This window comes from Adiantum capillus-veneris, chromosome 9, assembly GCF_014529385.1.
Source record: "Adiantum capillus-veneris isolate H3 chromosome 9, ASM1452938v2, whole genome shotgun sequence".
Lineage (NCBI taxonomy): Eukaryota > Viridiplantae > Streptophyta > Polypodiopsida > Polypodiales > Pteridaceae > Adiantum > Adiantum capillus-veneris.
In genome coordinates this window covers 123,991,216-124,005,928 of record NC_140939.1, presented here as the reverse complement: position 1 = coordinate 124,005,928, position 14,713 = coordinate 123,991,216, and the positions used below count along the sequence as shown (strand labels likewise).

The following is a 14,713-nucleotide window of genomic DNA, read 5'->3' as shown; positions in this document are numbered from 1 at the left end:
TAGATTTAACATCTTGTATTGATAGACAATCAATCTTCTTATGAAAAGCTACAAATTTTTTTATCTTTGGAGAAATTTAATCTCACAACCAAGGATATTTTGAAAATTTTGAAGGGCATCTTAGGAATTTATAACAAAATATTGGTGGTATTTTGGGAATTTCCACAAATAGAGAGGTATTTTGGTAATTTTCCCTTAAAACAAATGGAGTTGGTGGCCAAGTAAGTTTGATTGATTGGGTGCTTCTCTACAAAAATGGGAAGGAATCTATCAAATAATCCCAAAATATACACGAGTTAGCTTGCACATTCTCGTATCTAAGTTAGGCCTAGAGCCAAACAAACCCCTGATCCATGTAGGAGAATGACAACCAACTGAAATTTTTTCATTGTACAAGTGGATAGATACAAGGGAGTATTTTACAATGCTCCCAAAAACCTGCTTTTCTGTATATCTCCCAATCTTGATTTGACTGTCTTCTTTCCAATATTGTTTTGAGTTGAAATTATATAAATAGACTATAGGTGCACAAGCACGTTAAAATTAGATGGTCTATGGTACATACATTGACCGGAAAAAATCGGAGCAGGTGGAGCACTGCGCATAGATGCTCCAAACCCTCATGAAACTCCTTAAGAGGAAGCTAAACAAATGCTTCATACTCACCTTTCATTTTTGGGAGTATTTGCACTCACCTCCTTTGCTTCTACTGCCATCATATGTGTTGCTTATATGACAATGAGACAATTGCACTTGCATTCCTCGCTGCCGTTTGCCTTCATATGCCTGATTGTATGTCGATAGACATTTTCACTCACATTCCTTGCTTCGACTGCCTTTATAATCTTGATTGCATATCCTCTTTGCTAAGAGGAGTAAAACCTTATGGAAGCATAATCCATTCCATAGCTCGCAATCTGGCATGCTTGCACTTTCATCGCAAACGAATTATCCCCATGTCCATTTGCCCCTACACAATGACTATTTGAGAGTACAGGGAATGGCCATTTTCAGGCTTCCGTTCCCGTTTCGTGCCCATCCCAATTCCAATTCGAAATCCCCATTGCTTGTTCTAGACGTGAGTATCCATAAGAGGGAATGGCAATTCATACATCCTTCCATTCCCCGTTCTGCATTCCAATTTTCCATTCCTGGTAAATATACTTGAGAGACCATTCAAGCTCAACGAGGCATGCGTTACATTGAGCTTCCCTCCTAGCTTGTTCAATCTCTCTGAACTGCAGGAAGAAGAGCATTGACAGGCCACAAGGCCCTTCAAAGCTTTAAGCAAAAAAGCATGCTGCTGAAAAATTCGGGCTACGCCCACACTCTTGCTTTTATTCTCATGAGGTCCAACTGCTTTGCATCACTCCATAAGCCAGCATCCTCATAAATGTTGTACATACACGTATACAGAGCGCCTTCTTTCTCATAAAGCTTCACTGCCTGCGCAAACACCTGTCTTGCAAGCTCAACATTCCCCCACTTTCGACATGCACCCAATAAGGTAAGCCACATTACCAAACAGGTAAAAGATGGAGCATTTTTCATCACCAAAAATGCTCTTTCTACTTGGCCTGCACGACCAAGAAGATCGACCATGCAAGCATAGTGCTCAAAAGTTGGAATAAACCCAAAGCTCTCACTCATAGTCTGAAAATATGTTTGACCCTTGTCTACCATACCACTGTGCCTGCAAGCACTAAGAACACACAAGCATGTCACCGGATTTGCAACAATGCCTTCACTCATCATTCTGTCGAAGGTACAAAAGACATCTAGAACTTTACCCAGATGTGCATATCCAGTTATTAAAGAATTCCACGAGACAACATTCCGTACAGGTAGCTCATTGAACACTCTCAATGCCGTTTCTAGCGTGCCGCCTTTGGCATACATGTCCACCAGCGCATTGCCAGCAAGTTGGCTTGTTTCTAACAAGCCTTGATAATTCATGATAGCATGTAGCTCTCTTCCCTTCTCAGTGGCTCCAACACCCCCACATGCTTTCAAGCTGCAAGTGAATGTAGCCGCATCTGGAAAGACACATTCCAGTTTCATGCGCTCAAAGCACTTCAATGCAACCTCACCATTCTTTCGTTGCGCAAATCCTGCTATCAGAGAATTCCATGATACTATATTCCGAACTTGCAAATCATTAAACACTTCCTGTGCTTCGGCTAGCATGCCACATTTGACATACATGTTAACTAAAGCTGTGCCAACAAGAAGATTGCTTTCTAGAAACCCCTTGCTTTTAGCATAAGCATGCAGTTCTCGACCCTTCTTCTTGGTTGCAATGCTGCCGCAGGCTTTAAAGCAACAGACAATTGTAACGGCATCTGGAGACACGCCCTGGAATTGCATCTGTTTGAAAAGATGCAATGCGTCCACAGCCAGATCCTCTTGCACGTATCCTGCAATAAGGGATGTCCATGAGACAACATTACGAACAGATAGCACGTCAAACACTTCATGCGCATGCAAGAGTAAGCCACACTTGACATACATGTCTATCAAGGCGTTACCGACAAGTGTGCTGGTTTGCAACAATCCTTTTCTCTCAATATCCATGTGTATCTCTCTGCCCATTTTGGTGTCTCTCAAGAAGCCACAAGCTTTCAAAATGCATGCATAGGTAAAAGGATCGCATGCAACAGCCTGAAGCTGCATATCTTTGAAACAATCAATTGCTTTGTTGCCGCGACCATGTTGTACATAACCTGCAATAAGTACATTCCATGAGACAATGTCTGGAGCTGGAAGCGAGTGAAAAACTTCTTGAGCTTGCCGTAAACTTCCACACTTGGCATACAAATGAATCAAGGCATTGCCAACAAAAATATTGGTTTTCAATAGGCTTCTATAAACGCAGAGGCTATGGATCTTGCTAGCAGTAGCTACATCTTTTACCTTAGCACATGCTTTCAATTGTGCAACTATGGTGCGGCCACAAGGGAAGTCTTCCTTCGTGTGCATATCTCTGTGTGATTAAATTACACCGTATTTTCCATAGGTATACTTCTTGGGCATTCTTAGAAGAATGGAGTTAAGGTAGCGTGACTGTAAGGCTACATATTTCATAAGGGCATGGACATGGTTGTAAACAAGTGAAGATTGCACAGAACAATATCATCGAAACGCTGATAAAGCATGGCATACACGAGCAGCACTGACAGTGATTGTGTGTGTGTGTGTGTGTGGGTGGGTGGGTGTGTTGCACGCACGAAAAGGAACCTGAGAGAAGCGTCTATGAGAGACGTTTGTGTGTGGGGCGAGAAGCCATTTCGCCGTAAGCCAAGCTTCCGTCAACAAAACTGCTGATCTTCAGCTTCATCACTCATCGTGCACGCCAAAGGTCGTTTAGACTGTTTGAAAAATACTAATACTAATTAAACTCAATTCTTTTCTTTAATACCAATACAGAGAGGTTGAAAATGTGTCATGAATGGCGTAAAAATGCCAAGAATGTCATTCGCATTGCAGATAGAATAGCTGTCCGATGTCCGTCCTCTCAGACAAGCAAAATGTTGTGAAGTTGCTCCATTGAAGTGCAATAGTACTACCTACTCGACCAAAACAAGAAAAGGCGATCCTCAAAAAATAAGTTGAGACCAAGTGCCTCTCTCCCTAGGGGGTCATTACATCCCACGCATGGGGTCCAGGGGACATGGATCGCCTTTGATCTCAGTTGTCCGATGGTCCGGTGAACTAGCAGTGAACCAGGTGAAGACATGGTCACCGACACGTGCTAGCACGACGATAGGGCTTTCGTGTGGCAACCAGAGGTCTCATGTTCGACCAACGCCCCGCAAGGCTAGTAAACTAGAGGTGAACTCGAGGTGGGTGGACTAGTGGCGAACTCGGGTAACAACCACAATTTTGTCCAATACCCAAGCTCAAATTAACAATAGCAGAGGACAAATTCTACAAGTACTAGAAGTTGCTCCAATGGAGTAAGACATGCTCCTTGAGGAAGAGAAGAAAAGAAGGTTGTTGAGATGAGTAGAATTAGAAGAGACCGTGCATAGACCTAGAAAACATAAAGAAGAACACAGAGTTTGATACACAAGTGATCAAGATGGAGAGTAGCCTCCAAAGATAAGAAGAGTAGGAGGAGGAAGCTTTGCAAGAGGAAGAGGAAGAGATTGGGGGTATCCAATAAAATTCGTAATGGTGGACAAATATGAAGCCTCCAAGGAAAATGTGAAGCAACTACTACAAAATCCCCTCCTATCTGCATCAACATCTTTTGCAGCTTTTGGCAAACATTGTATATGCGAAGACCGAAGAATCCGTAAGTGACTACATCTTGTTTTCATTATCCACTCATCAAGAGGAATGTAAAAAAGCTTCTTTCCAAGTGTCCATCAAATACACTTGGAGGTTTTGATGTCCTAACATGATAAAGAATTAACCAACATGGTAGAGGAGCTGGTTGGAAAAGAGGATTCATGCAAGTATATTGATTGATTGCTCCACATGAGATCAAGATAGACCCTACTTATTCTCCCTTGCAAACTTAGGGGGACATGTGAAACTTTCAAGAGGCATATAGAGATGAATCAAATTTGGCTAAACTATTTCGATCTAGATTTGATGGCAAAGAACTCTAGGCCACTAGAGAAGCATTTCACTTATTCTCCTTCCCCATCGGGGAGGTCGTCCCCATTGTTGCCCCTTGAAGGTGTAATGAACAGCAATGTGTGGATGGATATGTATAAAGTTTCTCCCTACTACCTTCCTCGCGCTAATGGTTTTTTTTTTTTAAAAACATTTCAAGGACACTCTAACACCAGATCTTATCATTATGTTCAAAGGAGTGACGGATTTGGCATGCACTATGCTATCCAAGATATTGCAAAAATGATAAAGACTTGTATAGGCACATTTACTGATCTGTGGTAGACTGGTCACCCTTTCGTTGCATTCTTGGAGGGAGAGGAAGGTCAGGGATTTATAAAACACACCTTCAAAGAATATCATTATGAGATTGTACTCCAAAGTTATGTATCTTATACCCACTCACTTCATGGTCAAGACTTTCTACACAACAAACTCACATCTTCTTTTCCATCAATCAAGATCTGCAAACAAGGTTTGTATCTAACCAAGTCTAGAGGATAGAGATGCCATTGCTACGACATCGTGTGGGACATGGACGTGGATGCTCAATTTAAGAGATAGAGAGAGAGAGAGGCACTAAGGCTAAGGTGTCAGCATATTCTAGGTGGGAGGGAATGTGAGAAAACATTGGTGCTTTGGGGATTAATTTTGCTCCAAACATGTAAGCATCTAGCATATTGAAGATTTTTGGCTAGTACAATTCTTATTATGACATTATTATATGCTCTATCAAAAGCTTAGGATTGATGAGAACCCTTCAAATGTAAATACAATATTTATCTTTAAGTTGGGGCTCATATCCTCTAGTTTATACTTGAGAAGTACCCATTTAGCATTTTGGCCATAAGCTAGGTATACAAGTCAATTGAAAGGACGTGAATAGAGATCTTTCATCTTGTTCAAGAGAAGAGAATAGTATATCATGTAGTTGTTCAAGAGAAGAGAGTAGTATATCATGTAGTTGAGAACTCTCACTAGTGTTGGTGGTCGAATGAAAGTGTCCACACTGATTTTGAGAATGGTAATGAAATCCTCCCTTCTTAAGCTCTGATAAAATCTATTTTGTTTGATTTCTTCCAAATCAGAGAAGTGGAGTAGTGACTATAAAAGTGATATAAAGGAGCCAACTTAAGGGCAACTAAAATGTAAGAGCCAATAAAGAAAAATTCAAATTGAAATGACTCAAATCTCACTAAAATTAACGATTTTGAATGACATTGATGTTTTTAAGAAAAAAGCTCATGTAAAACTCTGGTATAGTGTATCCCTATCATCCCTCAAATTTGCATGATAAATTAGATCCCACTTAATCTTTCCTTGTTTTAGACCCATCCAGTTACGGGATTCTTTACCCTGGAGCTTCACAAAACTAAGAGGGAAGCTTAAGCTCATCAAGCTCTTGCTGTGGGGTTATTCATAGTCCAGTTGAAGCACCTACAACCCAAAAATTGCTTTTTCTGTAAAGTTGCCAAATCAGTGATTTGATTGCATGCAAGTAGGAGTGTCGTGAGAGTGTGTAATGGTTGCAAAGTTAAAAAACCCATCTGGTATGCATGTTTTAACACCAATCTAACTATTTCTACATCAAGCTTGTGTAAACATACTGTTTATTTAGGTGGGCTTGCAAGTAAATGGTAGCCAGCAGCATGTTTCTGTAGAGGCATTGGCATTTGATTGCAGAGATAAACGGCCGATATGACATCTTATATGTCAGTCAAACAATGTACCACTCACTTTGAACAACTTGGTAGAAATTGTACATTTGTAAGCAGTTAAGGTTTTTTTTTTTTTTTTGACTTAAGCTTATCTGTAACATGTGAACTTGCAGTAAGAATCAAATTTATTGACGTGCGAAACATATCGATGATGCTTGAAAACATCATTGGCAGTGGAGAGTTGAAAATCTTCTATTGCCAAAATTGTGAAGATTGGAACCCTGCATTCGAACCAATGCAAGTAGCCAAATTTTCTCACATTTATGGGAGTGTCAGGTCTGCCATCATGAGTCAGTTTCCCATTTTGCACCACATTAAAGCTTCATATCCCCTGTTAGGCCTGTTTGATGTTTGGAAGTAGAGGAAAACTTCTTGTGGTGAATTTCCAAATGCTTGCACAAGACCTTCAACTTAAACCGTGGGAAGACAATTCACAACTCTAGAGATTGGACTTTTTCCATGGAAGGCACTTCACAAGCAAAGAACAAGAAAGGCACGATCGAGGGCTTGTGGATTTCACGTTCTTGGCCGGTTCTTCTGCTTGGACTGTTGGCATCTGTACAATTGGCAACAAAGCACTCTCTTGCCATTCATGCCTGCTATTATCATTATCATACTTATAAAGAGCTACATGTGCACTATCACAATCCAGGCCACTGGAAATGAGGCAGCCATTAACCTGAGAAGACAACGTTGCTAATGCATCTTTCGTACCCAGCAGAATCGCAATAAAGATGTGTAGATTTACTCTTGCACTTTCATGCACATCCTTCACTGTGTCATTCAGCCTGGATGCTGGCAGCAAAATTCCAGTGAAAATTGATGCTATTTGTTTCGCCGTCGCAAGTTCATGTGCTACTAGATAAACTGCATGCCGAGTTAGGCTATCCCAAAACAATGCTGAGTCGACATCTTGGTATGTTGTGAGCAGGTTCTTCTTAACCCAATCATGTATATCCACTTTGACAGACTGGGTTGCCAATAGGCACTCCTCCACAAATTTCGATGGCACAAGACTCTCCGGCGGAAATGCATGTACCAGCTCGCAAATCGCTTCACAGCAGATCAGCAACCGTGACCCACTATCTTTGCTATTGAGAACCTTCCTGACCTCTTCTTCGCCTACTCTTGCAGCCTCAATGGTCGAAAACACAAGACCAGGATTCCACACATGTTCGCTTTGGTATGCCCACAGAGTATGCTGCGACTGATGTATTGCACTGTAAATATTGTCAAGAATCATCAGCTTCTCCTTGGATGGAGATGTGGCAAGCTCTGCTCTCTTCCTCCTTATAAGAGTCCTGTCTTGGTCATGTATCTGATGTCCAACATCAGCAATCTGCTGAGAAACCATAAGCATTGCTCAACGTCTTCCCCCACTCTGCATCCGTTCTAATAAGTGGGGTGAGAGAGTGGTTTGTGAAAAATCGACATAAAAAGCCAATTTAATTGCAGACCAGAAAAAAATATAAGCCCCTTGCATATGATTAAAAACCCAAGTGCAGCTCTCCTTCAACTTGGAGTCTACAATGCAGGCCCTATCAAATAGAATGAGGTTTGTGAATATACCAAAAATCTGCTTGGTACTGTGTCTCCAGCATCTGTTGCAACTTCACTTTCCTTCACGAAGGAAAGTAGCCTTGGCTTGCTACAATCATCCCCTTGCTCCAGTAGCTTTTCATGTTTATACGTCAGATGTTCATTTTGCTGCTCTGTATGTGTATATATTTCTTGTATAATGAAGTCATTGTTCAAGCATGGTAGATCTGAACATCCACCCGACGTCGGCTCATTTGTGTCCTCCCTAGATGTGCATACGCTGCCTTTATCTGTCAATGTATCTTGATGCTGATTTTTGCGAGCAATGTTGTCGATATCAACAGATTTCGATGATTCTACTGTTATGATTGAATGCAAGGCTAGTTTCTCTTCCATCACCAGAGTTGAATGAGGGATAATTGCCTGCAATTCACTGACAATATACTGGGCTGGAAATTCCTCGCATGTTCCGAATAAGACTTTTTCATGAGGACTTGAGCAGGTGATTGGTGTAGACAGGCACGAGGCGTCAGTATCAGTCGTTTTAATACTAGATCCCAGATCTTGCAGCTTTATGTGAGATGTCGCTTGGTGCTGCCTTTCTGCCTCTGTGTGACCTAAGCATCAGTTTAAGCAGAAACAGAAACCCAAACATAATTGAGAACAAGGTCACAAAAGGGATATACCTGGATCAGAAGACCTGATGATGACTGCCCCTTCTTGGCCAACATCAGAACATGTATCATTTAACTTCTGTTCCTTCACGATTGCGCTGCTTTTGCAACTGAAATCCGTAAAAACCAGACCACAATCACACCAAAATGTAAAGGATAAGACATCTCTCATTTCACACAAGACAATCTGAGCTAGAACACCAACACCTCAACACAGTTCACAAAGCGAAGCAAATCATTTTACTTTGAATAGAGTACCCTACCCCTCAAAACGAAGCAGACTTCTGCATATTCATCAGGGAAACAAGAACAGCTAGTCTAGAGAAGAAAAATATCCATGTCTACTGAGTAACTGCAAGCAACCAATTTTAATTACCAGAAAAGGGCCTTCTGATTCTCCACATGGAGCCTGATCCAAGAAAATGCATGTTCATATGGTGCATAGTTCCACATTTCCACAAATAGGTGTAGCAAAACTCATGGAGCAGGCTGGTTGTAATAACAGATCAATTGCAGTGACTAGCCAGCATGGCTTTCCTACAGATTGAAGTAGCATTGTGATTGCTGTGCTACACCGAGCCGCTTGCATATCGTTCAAGGCCTTTTTGAGTCTAAAGAGCACATAACTCATCATGATCCATGATCAGATGGCCTCTGTTTGTCTCTGAGGCATCCGTTGCCACACTCTAGGCCCTTTCTTACTTGATAGAAACAAGGCGCACATAATTGATGAGCCACACGATGCAAGCCCAACCAAAAAGTGTAGTATCACTGGGATGTAAGTAAATGTGGATCCCTGGAAAAATCTGAACAAGAGCTGGGCAAGCTACCTATCTCACATGTTGGATGCCATATCGGAAAATGAAGAAATTAATGCAAAATATGAGCAAACAGCCAAATACATTAGCGCATCACCTTCAAGTTTGAGCATTCATCTTCTTACCAACTATGACAAAGAGAGAGCTTAATTCATATGAAATTGAAGTGTGTTTTACTAGGTCTCAGAATATTCCTATGACATCCAATTTGAACAGTGTTTGCAATCGCAATGCACCCGCACATTCATATGCACCCATTTTATTAATCACTGTTTGCAGTTAGATGTGGTGGGCTACGCACATGACAAATTTGTGAAAAATGGCTCTGATGTTCTCAAAAAACATAGAGAGATGAGTGCATTGTGTTGAGAACATCATGTAGCAAAGGTTTCTGCGGAAGTGTTGTGAATAGTAAGTTACATGATGGCTTCCTTTTATAAAAGTTTGAAACATTTGACTTCATGATTAAAAGAGTTTATTGTATGTCAAGGTAGAAAAGTACCATAGTTCTTTGGTTGTTACATTAGTGGCTGACTTGATTGGCAATTGTGCCTGCAAATCAGACTTTTCTTAATATTACGTAGCAGAAATCCAATAACTGTATAAAATGACTTCACACTAATTGTGAAAATGGCCATTGTGTTGGCTCCAACATTGACTTTAATAGGTGCAACAATACTAAGATAGCAACAGGATACAAGAGAAAACTTTGTAGCCATTCATTTTGAAGTAAACCTTGATTTTTGCAGCCACGAGACCCCACTTGGCAGTTCCAGGGCTTCTACTTAGAATTTGGGGGAGTCCTCTATTCCACTTGGAGGTGTTCTCTGCCAAATGGTAGCAGAATCTACATTTGTAATGCTTTTACTAGTGGATCCACCTCCACTGCCTCCTCCCCCACCACCATCAGAGTTTAGTATATCATCTATATCAGCCTAAGATTTTCAAGGATGGAGGTACACAATGAAATTCTTTACCTTTTCTAGTGTTTGAGACAAAAAGAAGCCTCTTCAATTCCTTCGACAGTTTGACAATATATATTCTCTTGGCAACTACATTGAAGAATCCAAGATTTCTCGTGTTGCAGGTTTTCTCAAAGACAATGCTATGCAGTCTTTATCAACCAAGCATTGTGCTCTTAGGACGTAGCAAACAATTCATAGCCAATTAGGAACTTTAGAGATGGTCTCCATCAACACACTGACGACTATAACCAGAGATTTTAAGGTATCTATCTATCAGTTTCTCTCCACAAAAATCTATCCTTGGAGCATCATAGTGAGATATTCCACCAAAACAAGGACTATGTCTCCACACAGGTTTCCACTATTCATGAACTTACGAAACATGTTGCAGTTGGGTGTTTGAGCATTGGCAGACTTTGCCTTTGAGCCAGAAAAGAAAGCTTCTACCACGGAGCCACTGACTCTCCCTACATTTACTCCAAGGGAAGACCGAAGCCAAGCACCTATTCGAAGCCCCCAAACGGTGTTGTAGGAGCTTAACTCGTTCCTGTAGCTTATGTTGGCCAATGGCAGCACAACGGTGGCAGTCAGTTCCTGGCCTTGCCTCCTCAGTAGCAGCTGGCTGCACCTACACGGGCTGCCTTTGTTTGCACATAGGCATACTAATCCCAGGCGTAGTAACCTCACACAGCAGCCCACACAGGCGTAGTAATCAGCTGTGTCGCTGCTTATGAGAAGCCTCGCAGACCCACAGCAGGCTGCCAATCCTCTTGGTGATTACTTGTGGCATAGTAAGCAACCACATTGCTGCTTACTGCAATCAATAACAATAGCACATTGAGGCGCAATACAGCCACAACAGCTTGATTGCAGCATGGATGGCTTCTGGCAATTGACTATAAGCATCAACAGCCCAATCAGCTTCTCATGGCAATGTGGGCTTTATGGCCTTGCTGCCACCAGTTTTGTCATAGCCCTCTGCAGGCTTTGCCGCTTTACTATTGCGTGAGCTACTGTCTGCCACTCCCAGGCTACAAGGGTGCTCCGAGTCACCTCTCTTGAAACCTTGCCTCATTTGAAACTAAGGCCCCGATACCATGTTGGAAGATAAAGCATGAGAGAATGAGAGAGAAAAGGTAAAGCAAGAGAGCAAGACTCGACTGCCTAAGGCTTCCAATGAATTAGACTTCCACATGCAATAGGTGGAGCTCTCCTCTCCTTCATATAAAGTAGGAAGTTCCTGATAATACAATCACATCCACTCCATGCTTGGTGATGCAGTAGACACAGTTAGATCCACATTTTCCTAGGGTACGCACCTTCTAGGTTCTGCTTCAACATGTATGCTATAAGAGTTCACACGCCTTCGAGTCCTGCCACATGGTACAAAGCTCAATCCCAACACAAACTAAAGCAAGGATAGGTTGAACACTTTAATCAGTAATGCAGCACAAATTTTTGTTGGGCTCTCAAAATAGTCATTAAAGGAAGGATTTCCGAGTACAAAACCAGCCTATACCTTATTGTTCAAAGGGAGGAGCAACAACATTACCCTATTATTGTAAGATGAGTAGGTGAAACACATTTTGAAAAAGGAACTGAGAAGAGTCTCAGTAGATGCAATTTAAGGATTGAATAGAAAAGGGGAAAGGCGTCGAGCAAGCACATGCGTGCCTATGTTTTTTTGAAAAATTATCTTCCCCGATTTCTTTTGGAAGTAGGATCCTTCTTTTTTCCTTCTTTTGAGAGCAGTGGAACTGCAGTCTTTTCATGCAGCAGACTGATCTTGGCCGCAAACCTGACTTGCAAGTTGCAAGTCCCAAAACAAGGAGGGGTAAGCAGACGTACCCGGAGAAATCATGGCGGACGTGGGGAAGCCAGGGAGGCAGAGGAGATGGGAGCTGTGGGTTGCATAGCACGACTTCTCATGATGAAGGGGTTTGCAGGCGGGCTAGTGAAGGTGGATTTCTCGGCACTCAAACTTTCGCAAGCACAAGGGGCAAGGACGGCTATGGCTACACGTGATAGGGCGCCAGCATAACGCAACAGAAGCAGGGGCTTTCATATGTCATCGGCGTCGGGAAGGAGAGGGAGAAGGAATCTTTAGCAGTAATGCATTTTTTTAAAACTAACGCAAGTACTTAATATCTTTAGTGCAGAAGAGCAAGGCTATTGTTTTGTACTCCTGACAATCATTCAAGGAAGGATTGTCTAGGAGAACCTTAGCCTATCCCGTGTTGATCAAACGGAGCAGCAAAGACATCCCACAATCATTTTAGGGGAAGTATATTGAGTGTCAACCATAATAGGCCATAAGCAAAAGGCTTAAGAGGAAGGTTGTTGGGATGAGCATTTGAATTGTCTCGACTGCAAGAACCCTTCTAAAAGACATGGCATCACAATGCACCGTCACCACAAAACTTTTCAGCCCTATGAATTTAACTAGAAAGTAAGAGTGCATGTTTCTTTTTTCTGCCCATGTGAATAGTCTCTCACTCCCTCTTGCCAGGGCTAGAAAAAAGCATTTTTCCTAACCGATCAAAATAAGGGGAAACTTGAAATTCTCCCGGTTTTCAGGTCAACATTTGAAGCTTTTGCCGGTAATTACACTAAAACTTGTGTACATTTGTCGGTTTTCTTAAAGGCAAGTTTAAAATCTAACCGGGATTTTATAATTTCAGTCGATTAAAATACACTAGACCCCGGTTTTTTTCTAACAGTACCTCTTGCTATCGTTGTCTTCAATGGAGCTTGAACATTTCTGCTATCAACCTCCATAGCCAACACCTTACTTCTATGATCAAAAATGTAGTACCAGATACTGATCTTGGTTTTTTCAGGGCCTAATTACTTCAAAATTAAAAGAAGACACTGTGATTGTAAATTAAAGAGGTTTCTCTGGGGACAGCGTGTGGTCTATGTTGAAATGAGAACGGCTTCCTCTTGCACTTGACACATATAATTGAGTTAAGTGCATATGGCATAGGAAACACGCCTGTTTTTCCATGAGCATGTCATCCACAGCTTGAAGCAATTTCTGGTTCTTGCACTTGACATCAAGGGCATCTGCTTGACTTTGCTTTAAGCGGAGAATGACACGCTTGAGGGCAGGCGAAGAAGCTCTCTCTCTTGTCATCCTTCGTCTCTGCTCCACCAGGCCCAACGACTCCCGCCTGATACAAATCCACCCACCCAAAAAACTCTCTCTCTCTCTCTCTCTCTCTCTCTCTCTCTCTCTCTCTCCACACACCAGACACACACATAAGCTTGAGCGAGGACATTGCTTGTGTATGTGTGTTCTTACAGTAATGATAGACGTTTCTTGAAAAGCTCTTCATGGCGCGCGTAATGGTCGACACCAACGTCCTCCTGCATGACGACGTATGCTTTAATCTAGACGTATTGAAATGACACCTTCATTTCAACCAAGCAAAGAGTTGGCTCTTAGAGCATTGCTAGGATCAGGTATGGCATCCACGGGGAGGTTATTTATTGACATGGTTTATCTTAGACTGGAGTGGCCTATAGGATTTAAACCTAAATTCATTAGTTTTCCGAAGACTCATGTAGGCAAGGCCATCCACGACACTAACACGGTTGCCCACGTGGGGGTGGGTAAGGGGATCGACGGTGGAGGGTGGTGGCATCTCGAGGTGGGTGAGCCCCCCCAAAAAAATTGGGGCACAGGTGAGGAGGCCGGATTGGAACCCACGACCTCGCACCCAAATGTCTTTTGCGAGCTAACCACAACGCCCGTCCGCGTGCATGTGAAATCAATGCCATTTTACATGATGTTATAAACACTAAACCTGGATTCGCCTAGAACTAAACCTGGACAGGCCCTATGTCCGGGTTTAGTTCTTGTCTAGGTTTAGTTTTAATAGGAGATCTACGGTGGACATCGCCTCGACGGCTGCGCACGGACTTCCCGTTCATTGATCCCTTCACCTCCCCCTCTTAAATGCTCCGTGTCATTTAGTCTTGGAGGCAAAGCCATGCTATGAGCCACAAACATAAGCAACATGTGAGTGCAATAATGAGAGTGCCATTATGAAGGCAAGAAGAGTGTGTAAAACAGAAACATATCTCTTTGTACACGCATAGTTCGTTATTGTGAGTAGTCCCATTGATTCTTAGATTGCTCTAATCATATATCATTGGCCTGCTAAAGCATTGGCCTTAGTGTTGGGCTCGCTTGGGTGTCCTATTGCCTATGGCATCCACGTGGAGGCCAGTTGCGTGTGAAAGTTTGTAGAGCCTTAAAGGCTTAGAGGCAGTCCACTGTACTCGACGACTGCGTCCAAGGTTCGACAGTCGATGGAGAAGCACTGGACGAGCTGCTCTTTGCGAGGTTGCGGAGGGCGAGGGAGGTGGTC

At 42.4% G+C, this 14,713-nt stretch overlaps 2 protein-coding genes across 6 annotated transcripts; both read right to left on the bottom strand.

The window, feature by feature from the left end:
• Nucleotides 1–362: 362 nt before the first annotated feature.
• LOC147451123 (pentatricopeptide repeat-containing protein At1g06140, mitochondrial-like) lies at nt 363–3,543 on the bottom strand. Of its 4 annotated transcripts, XM_086520092.1 has the most exons (3): nt 3,238–3,543; nt 2,529–2,723; nt 363–2,417 (listed from the first exon to the last, which is right to left on the bottom strand). In XM_086520092.1, the coding sequence occupies exons 2-3, from the start codon at nt 2,671–2,673 to the stop codon at nt 1,318–1,320; spliced, it is 1,245 nt and encodes a 414-aa protein (XP_086376218.1). In that variant the 5' UTR covers nt 2,674–2,723; nt 3,238–3,543; the 3' UTR covers nt 363–1,317. The 4 variants fall into 4 exon arrangements, with proteins under 4 accessions (XP_086376218.1, XP_086376217.1, XP_086376216.1 ...); XM_086520091.1 differs by having other exon boundaries at nt 363–2,723; nt 3,228–3,543; XM_086520090.1 differs by having other exon boundaries at nt 363–2,723.
• A 2,706-nt stretch (nt 3,544–6,249) lies between these two features.
• Nucleotides 6,250–13,794, bottom strand: LOC147451122 (uncharacterized). 2 transcript variants are annotated; one of them, XM_086520087.1, is made up of 6 exons: nt 13,642–13,794; nt 13,333–13,510; nt 9,875–9,924; nt 8,567–8,664; nt 7,911–8,488; nt 6,250–7,683 (listed from the first exon to the last, which is right to left on the bottom strand). In XM_086520087.1, the coding sequence occupies exons 1-6, from the start codon at nt 13,710–13,712 to the stop codon at nt 6,781–6,783; spliced, it is 1,878 nt and encodes a 625-aa protein (XP_086376213.1). In that variant the 5' UTR covers nt 13,713–13,794; the 3' UTR covers nt 6,250–6,780. The 2 variants fall into 2 exon arrangements, with proteins under 2 accessions (XP_086376213.1, XP_086376215.1); XM_086520089.1 differs by having other exon boundaries at nt 6,251–7,680.
• Between the last annotated feature and the right edge of the window lie 919 nt (nt 13,795–14,713).

Excerpts from the sequence above, each read along its gene's own strand:
- LOC147451123 (XM_086520091.1), bottom strand. The coding sequence starts at position 2,673 with ATGCAGCTTCAGGCTGTTGCATGCGATCCTTTTACCTATGCATGCATT.
- LOC147451122 (XM_086520087.1), bottom strand. The coding sequence starts at position 13,712 with ATGCAGGAGGACGTTGGTGTCGACCATTACGCGCGCCATGAAGAGCTT. Across the intron at positions 9,925-13,332 it reads ACATGCTCATGGAAAAACAG|GCACAATTGCCAATCAAGTC; the intron begins GCGTGTTTCCTA and ends TCTGATTTGCAG. Across the intron at positions 7,684-7,910 it reads CAGTACCAAGCAGATTTTTG|CAGATTGCTGATGTTGGACA; the intron begins GTATATTCACAA and ends ATGGTTTCTCAG.